Source organism: Hippocampus bargibanti, linkage group LG03 (genome assembly GCF_051943395.1).
Source record: "Hippocampus bargibanti isolate YZ-2025 linkage group LG03, ASM5194339v1, whole genome shotgun sequence".
Lineage (NCBI taxonomy): Eukaryota > Metazoa > Chordata > Actinopteri > Syngnathiformes > Syngnathidae > Hippocampus > Hippocampus bargibanti.
Window position 1 is genome coordinate 24934366 of NC_142736.1, and position 17343 is coordinate 24951708.

Here is a 17343-nt window from a genome sequence, read left to right on the forward strand (position 1 = left end):
ATCGAATCCCAAGATATGTTCACAGCTGAAATAAAGTTACAATAATGAATTGAAATTTGTTTCCCTGTTGCTAGGCAAAGTTCAAAGGATTGAATTGTAATTGGCCAATTGGCCGTATACGTTGTATTACTTTTTGCCCCGCCTACAATTCCTCACAGGACTATTGAGAGGAACAGGTGTTGAGAAACACAAAAAAACAACAACAAATGCGTGATTCTCAATAAACTTATCATTTTGCATTGTAACACTGCTCTGCATGAAAACGATGAGAATGAAACAAAAGTAAATAGTGCAGCGAATGCAGCCATTGTTATGCGTAAGTGTGGGTGTTCAGTATGTGCCCAGAGGATCGTTTTCCCTTATCAGTCCATATTCCGCACTACACAACCGTTTAGCACGTGACCCTTGTGATTTCCTCCCTCTTTGTCATGTACACACTCGTATATGCACCCACGCTATCAGTTGAACCCGGCCAGACACGGGAACAGGGAAACACGTGCAGGGTTTTCCAAGAACCGAACGATTTCCCAAGGAGCCGCCAGCAGAGAAAGTTAAGAGGGAGGAGACTGAAGGAAATTTTCACAACGAGCAATCTTTTGGAGGGAGAATTTCCAAAATGTGTTTGTGGGTGGCAGACAGTTAAGACTTTATGTACAACTTTATGTATCTCACATTTTTGCAAGAATATAAACCACACTTTCTGCCTTGTTGAATACACAACGGACACTTCATTAGGTATACCCAACATTGAGGGTCAATACAAGCGAAGTATTGGATTTAGTGGGAAAATAGAACACATTGTTTGCGGCGTGAATAATAAAGACCACGTAAAAGAGGACTGTCTCGTCATTATTCATATTTTATGATGAAATGTTTATTGAGAATCTTGCATTTGTTGTTTTTAGTGTTTCTCAACACCTGTTCCTCTCAATCGTATTGTGAGGAATTGCGGGCGGGGCTAAAATAAGTAAAATGTTTACGGTCAATTAGAATTCAACCATTTGAACTCTGCCTAGCAACAGAAAAAAAACACTTTCAATTCAATAACTTTATTTCAGTTGCAAAATTATCTCAGGATTGGATATTTTTAATACTAATTTTGAAATTAACCACCAAAAATAATAAATAAATAAATAAATAAAAGAATACACCTTGCAGGGAATTTCTATTGGTCTTCATTCATTCCACCTGCTAACACTTACCTTCTGACGAGTTTTATCCTTTGGGTGCCACACAAAACAAAATGGCGTCAAAAGCACAGTTTTGCTCGACATGTTTGTTTGCGTAAAAAAGCCAACATTCTTGCTTTTCAGTACCAAATAAACGCAAGTTCTACTGCAGATTACTAATGAATTGAAAAACTAAGACGTTTGTGGTGTGTGCGTGTGTGTGTGAGTGTGTAAACTGACGTTTCTTCCTCTGGTTTAACATTTTGCCATTAGCGACACGTTCGAGGAAAGAGAGGAAAATGTTTCGCTGAGGCAAGAGTAGCTCATTCCTTTCAAGGTCAAGAATGCATTCCTTTCATCACTACAGAGAGGGGGGTGTTGCTTTTGGCTTCTTATGGCGGGGGATTGGTATTCCTAAACCAATCAGAAGGCAGCCTGAGCCACACCCCCAAAACAAATTAGAACATTGGCTCCCGTCCCCAACGCGGAGTCCCACAAGTTATGTCTTGTGATGATTTTTTTTCAAAGAAACATTTTGTTCCAATGCGACTTGGCAAAAACAGTTGTTGTAGACCCACGTAGAGACCAGAGTTGAATCGAGTGGAATGACACTGGAAAGTTCTGAAAATGTTTTTTTCCTGAACAGCCCAATTTCTCCTGAAGAAGGACTGCCGCAACAAGGAATGTGACAGATTTTCGTGGCATGATTTTCCAAAAGGGCTTGAAGTTGTTATTGTTGTCAGACTTTACTTAAAGGATATCTGACACTCCGGACGAGTTGTGTCCATAATTTGTGAAATCACTTCAAATGACTTCTACTGAGTGTATTTTACAAAGCCTCCATTTTAAAACTTTAAGACATTTAAGACTCAATATTCAGGAAGTCTTGTTTTCCAGTTGATGACGATGCCTGACGTGACGTCACGTCTGGAACGCCCCTAACCGAGAAAGAGGCACACAAAGCATTTTGGGTACTTTGTTTGGTCTGAAAATTTCATGTTGATCCGTGTTGATGGTGAAATTAGAAGGAAAACACATAAATAACGCGATAGTGAATCGTTGTGTGTTGCACCAAGACTACTATTTGATACTAGTTGACACACATTCCCAGCAGACAAATCAGCCCATTTCCAACAGAGCTTGGGCGCCATCTTGTGCATTTTCTGGGACGCTACATTGGAGTCCTGACGGCTCGAATTGATATGGGAGATCTTCTTTAATCGATTGCAAACATGTATGCTTTCCTCTTCAGAACTATTTGAATCATATTCATCACTGGATGAGGAACAAGAAAGCATCTTCTCCGAATCTGAAGCCATTGTTTTGATTCTCGAGCAAGGCAAGACGTCCTGGCATGACGTCACGAACAAGGGGGCGGGACCTCCTGAAACTTTCTGAGGTCATTTTGAAGTAGTTTTGGGACACTTTAAGTCATTTTTATTGTTGTTTTTCATTTGACTAAAAATATCAGGCTGTGTGTTTTGGGTAATTTAGATGCTATAAAACGTTTTTCTGATGTCAGTTAGGAAACAAAAAAAAATGGTGTCGGTTGTCCTTTGATCCCACATCAGAGTGACTTTAGAAAGGTTTGTGAAAACGTATAAGAGCTTGAACAAAATGTACACACCCTGAAGCAATGTAAACATTTTTAGCCCTAGTTTGAAAACATAAAGTGTGCGTTACCTACCGTGAAGCCTGGTGATGGTCAGCATCATACATGTCAGGAAAAGCCTACGAGAGTAGCCAAAATTGTTTCAGGCTCAATTGGCTATTTTGTTTTCAATGGTGGCATATGTGTACTAATTACCATTTTATATACCGTATTTTCAAGTGTATAAGGCACACCCATAAACCTTGATTTCCTTCAAAAGATGTCCCAGCGCCTTACACGCAGGTGCGCCTTATAAGTGAAGTCATATTGAGCCACAACAGGTCTCACAACTCCTGTCAGCAGCTACCGACTCCATTTCCCCTTGTAGAATAAGTCGTGCGTAACCCCAGCCTCTACTGTAGCACCTTATAATGTGGTGTGCCTTATATTTATTTATATATTTCGATATTTTGATTTTTTTTCATTCATTGAAGCTGTGCCTTATAGTCCGGTACGCATTATACATTATATGGCTGGTTAATATGGCTGGTGGCTGGTTAATTCTGAACATGCTCACACCCACACTGTCTCATTTGTTTATTTTTCCTTATTTTCTTGAAAAGAGTTTTAAAAAAATGAGTTGTTGAGGTGGTCACAGTATTTGGGGAAAATATAGTTTGTATTATTAGTTTGAAAACAAAACATTGCGTTTAAATAGGGGTGTGTAGGCTTGTTATAGCCACTGAATGTATGCACAAGTGAATACTAGTTTTAAACTGAATGAAATGAGTTACATTTCAAATAAACCATCTAAATCACCAGTTGTTTTCACACATTTCAAGTTATATGTGTCAAAGGGAGGTGTGGACATTTTAGTCGAGATATCAGCATGCGGCAAGTGTAGCTCTCAGCTTGAGAAGGCTGCTTTTATTCAAAAGGGGCCCCTTTTCCTGACTGCGCATGTCACCCGACGACACTTGCAGTGTGCTGAAAGCACATATTGCTTCAGATGACTTTTGACCTTCACATAATTTGTACAGCAAATAGTAAGACTTGATCACCTACAGCGTGACTGCAACAGCAGAGAAATGTAAACAGCGGCTCCGAAATACAGGAAGCATACACTTCAGTTGAATGTGAACTCTAGGCCCCCCGTGTGGTACGATGTAAAAGGAAGTATGGAGGTGTATCCTGAGCCCGTAGTGTCTCAACATCGTGGTACTGTTATGTAATGTCCTCTGTTTTCAACTGTGACCAACGTTCTCCACGTGGCAATTGTTGGGCACAAAAAAACACTAGTAACGGCCGACTACATTAAAAACAAAGAGAATATTATGACGTTGTTAGAAAACAGCAATTTGTGCAAAAAGTACAGGTAGCAGTTGTTAGCAGCAGTAATGTATTTTCTTACCAGTAATCTGTTTTCATTGAGGTTCTCATTCGCAATGTGCCAATACCGGTATATCATTAAAAACACTGCTATAGAATACATTTGGAGGTTAGGAGAGTGAAATTTTACTGTAAAATATTTCATGGTTATGCAAAATTTTCTCTGGGAAATCCAGTGATTATATTTATAGCAGTGGCGGACCGTGGATTTTATTGCAAGGCCTTCAGTAGTCCTCCATTTGAATCAATCCAAACTGAAAAAAAGTGTGTTGTGATTTACTACAAGTTCACTAGAGGGTATCATTAGCCAGGAAATAACTGACCGACCTTTCTTAATGATGTCCATTTTTTTCTTGAAAAGTTCGTCTTGAATTTTGGCTTTAACAGTAAATTCCAAACCAAATCAAATTCTTTTCCTCCTTTAGCCATTGTAGGTTGACAAAACTGCTATTAAATCAACACAACGCAGTATCGTTGCTTATGCAGCTCGCTACGATATAGTGTGCTAGCTCTGGCCAGTATGCACTTATCACTAGCAGCTAGTGATACTATGATTGGCTAGTAACTAGCCAATCATGTGACTAGCCAATCAGAATTTGTGAAAACGCTGATGTTGGCAGGCCATGGGTTGCCAACTCGAACACAGATTGGTTAAAGCAACGGCTTCATCGCCATTGATTTTTATGCTCCAGAGCCTGCAGAACTGATTGTGAAGGCGTCCATTTCTGACCCCGGTAACACGTGATGGCTGAAATGTGATTGGGTAAATGCTTAAATATGAAAACACACCTCTGGAAGCAGCGCTGCAGTGGAAAAGTCGTGAAAGGGAGCTGACAGACAATTTGGAATTAGTATTTTAAAATAATTTATGGACAAAATAGAATGAATTAGTCTGTGATTCAAATATTTTTAGGCCAGCAGAGACGGACTTGCAGGCCCTGATGGTCCGCCACTGATTTCTAGCAAATGCAGAGTGCAGCGTTTTGGACTCAGTTTACCCCCTCATAATAGACCAGTAGAAGGTAACTTGAGAAAGTCGGAGGACACTTTGAGCGTCACAGTCTACATACCTAGAAACCCATTTGCTGATGCCAGTATTACACAACACAACAACTGCTCACTCATACAAATGAAGGACACCCATACCCTCAAGAAGCCTGACATCTATTATTAACGTGTAAAACTTAGCACATAGCTCAGCAAGCAATGAAGCACTGAGTGGGACAGTAACAATTATGTTGCATTGGGGCAAATGTGGCAGAGCCCCACCAGAGCAATAAATATCATACATGGGTGTGCACAGTATATTTAATGTATTTCATACTCAAATAGTGTAGTGTGGTGGAAAGGAGTAGGCATAACTGAACAGATTTAATTTCCCAACGAGTGAAATCGGCTGAGACAACTCCCACAGCGGCACAACCGTCCTTCTCGCAGATCCTCCAGCACATATTCTTCTGCCATTGACCATTATAGAGTTACATCACGCACAGGATTTGCGTGGGTCAAGAGACTACGCGATAAAAAAAAAGACCCAAACATCTCAAAACAACACATTAGAAGTTACAAATATCTATACATTTATACAATTCAAGCATTCGGAGCTGTACATTATGATGTGCGATTTCCAGTACAACAACATTAAATGGAAGTGTTACAAAGTCAAAATCGTGACAAAGAGACAACACTTACTGTCTTACATATTCAGCAGATAAGTACTCAAAATATCCTTCTAAGTACAGTGAGACCTCAACTTACAAACACCTCAACTTACAAACTTTTTGTCTTACAAACGTCAAATTTATGAAAATTAAACCTTATAATAAGCACTATTTTCATAATACACACCCACCACGGCTGGCGGAGTGATCTTCGGCGGAAGCACACGACCGAACAGCACCAGAGGTTAAGTTACCAACAGTCCTTATGGAAGGTGACTCTCCTTCCATAAGCCATCAACGACCATCAAAAAGGTCAATAAAACTTTATTTTACAGCAGTTTATTTCTTTAATTACATTCGTCATGTAATGCGCCTCTCTTTCCAAACAGCAATTCCCTTTGACCTTCGACCTCCAACGCCATTCCATCAAGCCATAAATGACCATCACAAATGTAAATAAAGTGACTTTATGATACAATTCAGTGTATTTCTTTCATTACAATACAATAGCACATTTATTATACATAGAAGGTATGTCGTGTGTAGTTTTAAGGCTTATTTAGTTGAAAAGTATATTTTATGGAAACCCGGGAACGGATTATTCCAATTTTAATGGTTTCCTATGGGATTTTTTTTTGAAATACACACTTTTCGCCTTACACACTTTGTCTGGGAACCAATTAAGTTCGTAAGTTAAGGTGTCATTGTAATTAACATGCAAATACATGTACATCTCAACAGAAACCATCTAGTGAAAAAAAAGTACTTAATGCCAAAAGTCGGCTACCCTCATAAAATGAATGATTGTGTCGTTAAAGGTCTGCAGAAAGTAAGACTGCAGAATATTGCATCAAAACATTGCACATGCTTGTACCTGCATCGTTTTTTCACATACATTTTGTGGGAAGGTGCACAAAAATGTGACGCACGACATGATATCAATCAATTAATTTTTTTCCCCAATAGTACCCATGTTTTTTTTTTGTCATTGCATCACTTTTGATACAAATCCCACTTATTTATTGCAAAACCAGACTGCCTGCTAACGCACAGAGAAAGCCTCATAAATTGAGTTTCTAAAGGATTATAAACAGCAGTTTTCAGTTTAAAGCATATAACAAGCACATAAACAATACAGTGACGGAAAACCTTCTCATTCTTTCCAGGTTAGATATGTTTTCCCGTCAGGAAGAAGAGTGGTCGATCCTCCTTGGCGTTAGCCGTCTGAAATTCATCGCTGAGCCGGAACCGCCACTCTTCTTCCAGCTCCAATCTGCCGACCGTCTGCCTCAAGGAGCTGCGATCTGCGCTGATCACACAAAGAGTAGCGCCTGCAGGGAGGTACAAGGGAGCACCCGCGATGCTTTCCCTTACTTGGTGCATTTTTTCCCCCTGTTTTTTTTCTTTTTTTGCATTTGATTGGAATTAAGTCAAATGGCACGTGTACCTTTGAGGAAGGTGAACTTCTTGAGGAAGCTCGGGGTCACAAAGGCGTCGGCGAAACAGAGAAGTAGGCCGCTGAAGAGCAACCCTGTGGTGCAGATGTTGACGGAGTGAGGTCTTGAACTCACGAAACACACGGTCACCTGCGAGGCGGAGGCACGGGTGTGATGTACGTTATGGTGCAGTACAATCAGAAGCAGTAAAATCAAGCATTTAAACAGTGTGGGGCAAAAGTAGGTTCTGTATTCACATTTAAACTACTATGAGACCTCACCTTATCTTACAAACTTTTTGTCTTACAAACGTCAAATTTATGAAAATTAATAAACCTTATAATAAGCACTATTTTCATAATACACACCCACCACGGCTGGCGGAGTGATCTTCGGCGGAAGCACACGACCGAACAGCACCAGAGGTTAAGTTACCAACAGTCCATATGGAAGGTGACTCTCCTTCCATAGGCCATCAACGACCATCAAAAAGGTAAATAAAACTTTATTTTACAGCAGTTTATTTCTTTAATTACGGTCCACATGTAATGCGTCTCTCTTTCCAAACAGCAATTCCCTTTGACCTTCGACCTCAAACGCCATTCCATCAAGCCATAAATGACCATCACAAATGTAAATGAAGTGACTTTATGATACAATGCAGTGTATTTCTTTCATTACAATACAATAGCACATTTATTATACATAGAATAAGGTATATTGTGTGTAGTTTTTTAGGCTTATTGAGTTGAAAAGTATATTTTATGGAAACCCGGGAACTGATTATTCCCATTTTAATGGTTTCCTATGGGATTTTTTTTTTAGATAAACACTTTTCGCCTTACACACTCTGTCTGGGAACCAATTAAGTTCGTAAGTTGAGGTCTCACTGTACTATATTTTCCGGTGTTTAAGGACTATAATGAATGGTGCTTTTTCAAACTTCTTCCATATATATGACGCAACTTTAACGAATGACATGTTTAAAAAGGTTTTTTGTAACTGGCGGGTATATTGTCATTGGTTGCCATGACAACAAAAATACAGTAAAGTCTCGTTATATCGATATCGGATATATCGATAGTCCCGGTTATATCGATACTATTTCTATGCACGCACGAAGAAAATTACATGCAAACAGGGTCGGATATATCGATAGTCCCGGTTATAGCGATATTTTTTCGGACTCCCTTGAATATCGATATAACGAGACTTTACTGTATAATTTATTTGGTCTTGTTGTTCTGTAAAAGTGTTTCTATGCGAACCTCTATATGTGTGTTTTTTTTCGTCTTCAATACTTTATTTATAATGTTTCACGTGTCATGTGTTTCGATGTACGAGAGCAATGCTAGAGAGAAACAAAACAAGAGTTACTGCTAGAGAGACAGAACGAGCGTCTAAAGTTTATCTACTTTCGGTTAATAAGGTGCACACTGTACTTTATTAATTTGCTTTTTTACTGTATGTCTTGTCAAACTTATCGTAATGTTGTCGTTTTAATGTCCTTCAGTTTTCACGGTGTTCCAGGTGTTCCGCGTGTGGATGCCGCTGCTCACCGACAGAAAAACTTATCCTGTGACTGTAAAGTGACCTTGAGAGTTATGAAAGGCGCTGATAAATGAAAGTTATTATTTATTATTATTATACAGTTTTCCATATATAAGGAACACCACATTATAAAGCGCTACAGTAGAGGCTGGGGTTCCATTTTACATATCTGAGCACGCACCGCGCACTACTTCTTCTACAAGGGGAAATGGAGTATGTGGCTGCTGACAATATTTGCGAGACCTGTTGTAGCTCAATATTACTTCACATAAGTGGTGGAACATCAAGGCCTGTGAAGCCTTCTCTGCTGGCCTAAAACTATCTGAATCATGGACTGCTGTTAATTATATTTTAATAATAATAATAATAATAATAATAATAATAATAATAATAATAATAATAATAATAATAATAATAATAATAATAATACATTTAATTTATAAGCACCTTTCAATTTTGTCCATGAATTCTTCTTAAATAATTCGAAATTGTCTTTCAGCGTCCTTTCATGACTTTTCCCCTGTTGCGCTGCTTCCAGACGTGTGTTTTCGTATTTAAGCAATTAACCAATCACATTTCACCTTGCAATCAAAGGTGATCTTATTTCCCCTGTTGCGCTGCTTCCAGACGTGTGTTTTCGTATTTAAGCAATTAACCAATCACATTTCACCTTGCAATCAAAGGTGATCTTATTATGTGTCGTGTGTTTACCTCTGAGCCCAGGTTAATGTAACAGTCCACAGACAGAACCGGGTGTTCGTAGTTCTTGGTGCTGAGAGGAAAGAGCTTGTGGCTGGTGTGTTGGAGATATTTTTCCAGGAGGAGCTGAGCGGGGGTGGCCAGGAAAAGGTGCTTGCTGTCGGGGGCGCAGACGTACTGGGAGGGCCCCACTGAAGTGGGAACGTCTGTCATCTGGGCAGATATTCAGTCTCGTCAGTTCACCCCCACACACGCAGAAACAAAGGACACTAAATAGTATTGAAAGGGGTCATTTATGGGTCCTTGCCTTTGTTTTGATGATGAACGTCCTGTAACCCCCGATGGCGATTTGCTTCTTCATGACGCTGAAATTGTTAAAGCGGCAGACGAGCAGTCCAGCGCTGTGCAGCCGTAGGGTGAAGTCGACGTCGTGACAAGTGAAGCGGTTCTGGTCATACTGGATGTTCTGACTCCGGTCCACGTTGAGGAGGAGGAAGTCATGGATGTGACCTCTCGAGAATGGCCTCCTCGGGTTGGGGCCTAGACTCAAACATACATTTCTTTTAGTCCGAAATCATTTGATGGGACACAACGAACTTGTCCAGTGCAGTCATGAATGTGACCCTATGTGGCATCCAACATCAAATCTTGAATAATCCACCCATCCATTTTCCAGACCTTGTTAGGGTCATGGGAGGGGGTGGGGGGTGCTGGAGCCTTTCCCAGTGATCTTTGGGCACTAGACGGGGGACACCCTGAATTGGGTGCCAGTAGAAAACCCACGCATGCCCAGGGAGAACATGCAAACTCCACACAGGGAGGCCGGACTGGGTCTTAAACTCACGACCTCTGCACTGTTAAGTCTGCGTGCTAACCACTCTACGACATCTTGAAAAAGAGTTTTGTATAAATAATTGTACATATAAACAAAAAAAATACTTGGTAATCGTTGGGAATGAGTTTTGGAATTAGACTGTGTTATATTTTATAGTGTCAAGTGGTCCTTTGATTTTCAAGTGTTGCAATTTAACTCATTTGCTGCTGAATTTATTCAGGAATTGATAAGTGTGTCTTTGAGCCCCATTCCCGAATTTGTTTGGGTTGTAGTTTTTCTTGCGGGGGTGCCGATCAAGCGCTGGTCAGACCCCTGGCAATGTTTTTTTTTCCCCCTTCCACGAGGGGGCAGCATTTGCCTTTTGTCCGTGTTAGCGCTTTGTTGCTATATAAACTCATATGTATGTATTGCATTATATTTTGTACAGTCGCCCCCATTTCAAGCTCAGATACCTCCAGATCCATATAATGCTGGAATAAATTATTTTTTTTCTGATGAAAGAAGAGAGTCTAAGGTTTCTAACGCTGTATTGAATGTTTATGTAGTCCTTAAATTCAATATTCTGTGGGCATTGGAATTGACAAAAACCCTGGCACTGGGGTGGACACATTTTTGCACATTGCCTGGCAGTGAATGAGTTCATTTAATTGAAAGTTTTTTTTTTTTGTAATTGTTTTTTTTTTGCTTTGTGTTGATTTGACAGTCATTTGATTTCATTTTAAAAGGGAAAAGGAATCGCAACAGGACTAGGCCCAAGTCAATATTCTTCCAAAAATGTTTTGACCGTCATGAATCCTAACCTGCGAGTACACGACTGCTCCACTTCCGAATCCCACACAGGCCATAGTGGGACAGGTCTGGACAGCCTTCCATGTGCTGCAGCACCTGCTTCAGTGACGCAGCGTTTTCGACTGGACCACTAGCAGGGGCAGAGAAAAAAAAACTACCTTGAACAAGAAAATAAAGAAACAAGGGGGTGTAGAGGTTTAATCCTTTTTTTACTGACATCATTTCCTGAGGTTGTACTTGGTGTAAAAAGTTTAACAAGCACAATTGTAGTTCAAGTGCAAACAGTGTGAGCATGTACTTGCGTGCGTCGAAATCCACTATGTTCCACATCACGCACGAATCATCCGCCAGAATGATGAAAGGCCAGACGTCACTTATCGGCCCGCTGCCCTCCTGCCGACGGCTGCGCTCCAGCTCCAGATTGTGGTACGAGAGCTCTTTAATCAGGAAGTGAGCAGCTCCTAGAAGAGAACCAGGAACCAGGAACTTAAAAAAATGTTTTCTTTGTACAAAATATGGTTGTGTGTTGTGTGAGAGTCAGACACGCACCTATCCCAGCTCCATTAAAGACAGGAGGAAGCACCAGGAGGATGTGGTTGGGCCAGTACTTCTTGTAGACGGCCATTTCGTACTCTTTGACCACCAGGATATGGAGATGTGAGGCTCCGTCCATTGCATGGTAAAGGTTGAAGAGACCGTGCTCATGGCGACCAGTGGTCGGAGTGAAAATTGGACTCTTGATGCAGTTTGGGCTCTGAAAAAAAACGAACATAAGGTCATCAGTGGTTGAATACTGAAGAACAAATCCCTCGTTTGGCCAAGAATGTATGGAAAACCTGCAGCACCACCAAGTGGTACAAAATGTGTATTGCAAATTTTGTGCTCTGTTCGCACTTGGAACAAGGATTCAAAAATGTGGTGTCATGTAATTCATAACTTTTAACAGGATCCATAAACAAGCGCATGTTGACAGTTCGCTGACATACCCGGTCTGCGGCGAGAGGAAGCCGCATCCCTTCCAATTGGCCTCCCGGTTGGTTGAAGCTAAAGTAGTGCTCTTTGGACTTGGGGATGATGAAATAGAGCTGGATTTCTTCTCCAAGCAAGAGATGGGTGAACGTGAAGGCATGCAACGTTGACTCGTACATCTAAATTAGGATTCATAAACAAAAAAAAAAAACTCTTGACATTTAGAGATTTTAGTAAAAATAAAATAAAATAAAATAAAATAAAATACATGAAAAAAAAAACAAATACAATTCGATAAAATAAAGAAATAAAAATAAATAAATAAATTTCAATCAATCAAACAAAATAAAAAAAAAAAAATAAAAATACATGCAATATAAAATTAATTCAATAAAATAAAAAAAATTAAATGCAAAAAAAAATCAATATAATTAAATAAAAAATACACAAATAAAAAATCAAAATAAAATAAAATACAATAAATTGAAATAACAAAACACAAATAAAATAAAATAACAATTAAAATACTGGTAATTTATGATTGCATGCTTGTGTGTTGTTGACCTGGTATCTGGGGTTGAAGCCCAAGTACAGATGACACTGTTCACAATGGTGATATGTGTTAAAGGCCGCATACTTGGACAGTTTGATTCGTGTCGTGCGCCTCCTCAGACACACTTCTTCCTGGTGGACAGGGTTGGCTTGAAAAGACAAAAAAAAAAAAACAGAATACATTTGTGACAACATCTTGGAATATAAAGTTTTTATAGTATTATTTTTTTAAAATATTCTCAATATGGCAGCCTGTGCCTACCATCAGAAGGTGGTCTATATCCAGGACAATACACTAAGCTGATATCATCATATTTGGGGTCATGGACGATATAATCAAAAGGTAAAGACTTTATAACATCTGGGTCTGGCCACATGGCATTGGGTGGCTTGTAATGAACCCCGTCTGATTGGACATCTAAACACCACAAAAAGGACACATGGACAAACATCACTTTAACACAACCATGTCATCATTTCTTCATTGTGATCTGTGAATATACTTACTCAAGTTGATGTCCTCTTCATTGTAGATGTCCACCTCCATCAGCCTAATCAGCATCCGAGACAGGATACCCAGGAAGTGCAGGTACGCACCTGTCTTACCCACCTGATCAATGACATCCACACAAGGTTAATATCGAACATGATTTTGACAATTAGTGAGGGAAAATAAAGAAATCCAAATTACCTGTGGGGGTCCGCTGAGGAGTAGCCTGCGAGGGTGAAAATTATCGCTCCGTCCTTCGGTGCGATTGCTGCTGTCCATGTGGTAAGGACGGGGGACGGTCCACTGGCGATAGTACAACGACTGTTCAGTGCAGGTCATCATCTTACTCAGCAAAGGTCTAGGAACAAAAACAATGATTGATTTTGGGTCACGAAGTCTTGTTGAAGAGAGATTCATCAAAAATAGAACAGAACGTCCGCCAAGATGTGTTTCTGAAGGTCGTACAGTCGTCTCACCTGAAGCTGCTAGCCCACGCGACAGACATATGCGGCAGGAAGGAGGTACATCGCGGAAGGCCGCTGCCATCGTTGGCAGTGATGATGTCATAAAGCGAGCGAGGGAGGAGCACCGAGGGTGGGCGACTCACTCCCCGTGCCCAAGAGCAGCTCAGATGAGGGGACGAGGCTCTGGGAGACGATGAGCTCGAAGAGGTGGACTTGGAAGGGTGACGACGAGGTCGGACCGGGGCGAGCGATTGCGTTGGCTGGTGGGAGACTTGCTGCTGTGTTTGGAAGTAAAGTTGGGGGTTTGTTTGAGCTAACAACTGGTTCTGGCTCAAAATCTGTTGCTGGAAAATGGTTTGGGATAGAGAATATGTCTGGGTGATAGACTGGCTTGGGTGGTGAAGTGAAGGTTGATGGTATATAAATGATTGAGAAGAGGACTGGGAGGCAAATTGAGTCTGAGGCCGCGAAGGGGACGGGGTGGCGTCCGCTGTGCTCTTTGGGGCATCTGGAGATGTTGACGTGGTGCTCTGCGTTGGGGACGGGTCTAATGCTCCGACATCTGGGCTGGACTGCAGTGGCTGGTTGGAGGACACAGGAGAGCTTTCTACAAGAAAAAGAGGAATACATTCACTCATTGGACCAACCATCACGCTAAGACAAATTATTCATGATATTTATCTTTTTTTGTTGTCAATAACAATATTCACAGACTACCGTTTTCCTGGACCTCCTCTTCCTCATTGTCGGTGCTGCTGAGTTTTTCCGCGTCACTTTCCAGCAGGTCACTTCCTGGCCCGGTGTTGTGCGGGGAGCGAGACTCCGCCTTCAGCAGGTATGCTGCAAGTCCCAACTCTTGCTCGAGGGTAGTACGTTGAAGATAGGAACAGCTGACCACTCGAAGGTCACAGTATTTCAGTGACCTGTGAGAAGAATGTGATCAGATAATCAATGAACTCGTTCTTCATTGTTTTAGAATTCCCGCAGAAGACAAATAGGGTTGAATGTTGTGGTCTTAGTGTGACAACCTGGGAAGTGATTCTCCTTGAGGTTCAGCTCCCGATAGGATGAGAATGCAGGGAAGAGCTTCAAGCTCCAGGTAGGTACGAGGAACCCAATCAGATTCTTGGATTTTCAGCCATAACTACGAATAGAAAATACAGACAATGGAGAGGTTTTACACAAAAACTACAAAATAAAGAAAACATGAAACACAATTTGAGAAAATAAACATACTTAACTCAGCCAGACATGTGCAAAAATCTCTATTTATAATTGTATTTTATTTATTATTGTATCTATGCGTGTCTGTGACTGTAAAGTGTCCTTGAGAGCTTTGAAATAGCTGGAAATTAAATGTATTATTATTATTATTATTATTATTATTATTATTATTATTATGATTATTATTATTAGAAAAATGTATCCACTCCAGTGCCAAGGTTTTCATCATTGTTACTCGAATTCCAGGATCCACTGAATATTGAGTCTTAGGACTAAATAAACATTCAATGCAGCGTAAAAAAAACCTTAGACTCTCTTCTTTCATCAGAAAAAAAGTTAATTCCTAAATTATATGGGTCTGGAGTTATATGAGCTTGAAATGAGGGCAGCTGTCCAAAATAGAGTGCAATACATATTGGTTTATATAGCGCTTTAACAACAGCCGAAGCTGGAACAAAGCGCTAACATGGAAAAAATGGAAATGCTGCCCCCTTGTGGAAAGAAAAAAAAACATTGGTAGAGCCCATGGCCAGGGCTTTATCGATCTCCAAACAAGAAAAAACAAAACCCGAATAAATTCGGGAGTGGCAGTGAATGAGTTAAACTATTGAATTAGTACTTTTGTATACCTTAATCTGATCAATAAAACTGTGTCCAACATTCAGCGGTTGGCTTGGATTCCCAAGTATAATCTCAAAACTCTCCTCAAGGCCCAGTTGTTGCCTCACTCGGGACAGCCGCCGATGCGCCCAAGCTGCCAGAGCCAGAGATGGGATCCGCAGCAAGATCATGTGACCGTGGTGGGCGGGGCATTGCTTGGCAGCGCTGAGTAATGCCTGCACGATGCCCAGCGTCTCCACAGATGTGTGTTTGTGAAGATTGTGAGAACCGCCGATTCTTCCGGAAACAGCCATTAGGGCTGTGCAATAGTGGTGGATCAGAACCGTTGTGCGGATCACAGCGCTGTGCAGCTTAGGAAACCTGAGACAAAATGATTAATTCCTTTTTATCACGTGACCTCCTTCCAGTATATAGATATTTTTTACCGACAGTGTGCATACCTTTCCTCCAAGGCAGATGCCATGCTCTCAAAAGACGAATCACATCGCATCAGAGGCAGGCTGCTTCCAGAGCGTGTAGACTCTAAAAGCTCGGACACCCCGAAGTAGCGTGTTCTCTCATGATACAGGTCCACATCCTATGCACACGTGACACACTGTTACAAAGTGCCTCTGTAAAATGTCCCATTTGGTTTATTAGCGCAAGCCAAAGGACGTCTTACATTGCTGAAGGAAGATGGCCAGTGGATCTCATTATAAGGGCTGATGCGCGTGAATTGTGTCTGCAGAGCGAACGGGAAGGACGTAACGTGGAGAATCAGGATATTTGGAGCATCTCTGACCTGCCTGGAATTCAATAGTTGGTCCACGAGACCCAAACCAGAGTCTGTGTTGCAGTAAGAGGCACTATGAAGAAGCACAGAGAAAAGGTCTGCATTGTTAATGTCAAAAAGTAAGTGCGATAAGGAATTTAAATCTGCTTCTGTATCACAAAGACCTGCTGACATCCCAGTGGGCGTGGTCATGCACCAGGATGTAAAGCGTATAGGAGTTGCTGTGTGCTTCTTGTATAAGGCTGTCAACTCGCACTTGAGCACTTTGATCCATCTTGACCACATAGCGCTCCGCTTCCCGTTGAGACACACAATCTTGTTCGAGACTTCCTAGTTCTCGAAGAACACCTGAAATCCAAATTTCAAGTCAAATTTCAAGAGGCTTGAGTTGAAATGCGCATAGACACGGAACTAACCGGAGCTCCATAGGTGAAGAACAGTCTGTTGAAAGGTGACCTCGGAGGGAGGGACCAGGATGAGGAAGTTGACCCGGTCAAAAGACACAAGGTCCAAATTCTGGGTGCTGGAGTCTGCTATGGCGCAAACGTGAGACAGCAGCTTCCTGGCTACCGCCAGCTGGATGGGGCGAATATCACGCCACTCCACAGAGTACTCTACATGCATGCGCACACAGATAAATAAATAAACACAGATGCATGCCTGTTGTACAGCCACCCCCATTTCAAGCTCACATAACTCCAGACCCACATAACTTAGGAATTAACTCTTTTTTTCTCGTGAAAGAAGTGAGTCTAAGGTTTCATATGCTACATTGAATGTATATGTAGTCCTAAAACTATAAAAATATCTTGTGGGTCCTAGAATTTCAGTGAAAATGACAAAAACCCTTTTTGCACATCATTTAGCAGTGAATGAGTAAAAAAAACATATTTGTGTCATCTGTCTCACCTGAACAAGTTTCCTTAGCGGGCAGTACTTTTTCTTTAGGGCTTTGTGAATCTTTTGGACTGGGTGTATTTTTCACACTCTTTTCCTCTGTTGATTCCTGACTGCTGGATAAGGGAGAAGGCTCGTTGCTGTCCAAAGTTGCACTGTCCAGTAGGGATTCCATATCGCCTTCTGCGAAACAGGAAGTTAGATTCTGGGATTGAATATCCTTCGTCTGCTCAC

At 41.0% G+C, this 17343-nt stretch overlaps 1 protein-coding gene across 1 annotated transcript in view; it reads right to left on the reverse strand.

Moving 5' to 3' along the window:
- Window positions 1–5439: 5439 nt before the first annotated feature.
- Window positions 5440–17343, reverse strand: part of greb1 (growth regulating estrogen receptor binding 1) — a 26046-nt gene continuing 14142 nt past the window's right edge. Inside the window, exons 14-34 of the mRNA XM_088991333.1 lie at window positions 17122–17292; window positions 16629–16826; window positions 16377–16560; window positions 16102–16285; window positions 15881–16017; window positions 15449–15800; window positions 14624–14739; window positions 14313–14518; window positions 13608–14202; window positions 13333–13489; window positions 13149–13251; window positions 12904–13059; window positions 12654–12790; window positions 12107–12268; window positions 11670–11874; window positions 11419–11581; window positions 11132–11250; window positions 9804–10036; window positions 9509–9709; window positions 7258–7396; window positions 5440–7141 (exon numbers count right to left, since the gene is read on the reverse strand). Coding sequence (XP_088847459.1) covers window positions 6978–7141; window positions 7258–7396; window positions 9509–9709; window positions 9804–10036; window positions 11132–11250; window positions 11419–11581; window positions 11670–11874; window positions 12107–12268; window positions 12654–12790; window positions 12904–13059; window positions 13149–13251; window positions 13333–13489; window positions 13608–14202; window positions 14313–14518; window positions 14624–14739; window positions 15449–15800; window positions 15881–16017; window positions 16102–16285; window positions 16377–16560; window positions 16629–16826; window positions 17122–17292 — 4082 coding nt within the window. The 3' untranslated portion in view covers window positions 5440–6977. The remainder of the gene's footprint in view (window positions 7142–7257; window positions 7397–9508; window positions 9710–9803; window positions 10037–11131; window positions 11251–11418; window positions 11582–11669; window positions 11875–12106; window positions 12269–12653; window positions 12791–12903; window positions 13060–13148; window positions 13252–13332; window positions 13490–13607; window positions 14203–14312; window positions 14519–14623; window positions 14740–15448; window positions 15801–15880; window positions 16018–16101; window positions 16286–16376; window positions 16561–16628; window positions 16827–17121; window positions 17293–17343) is intronic.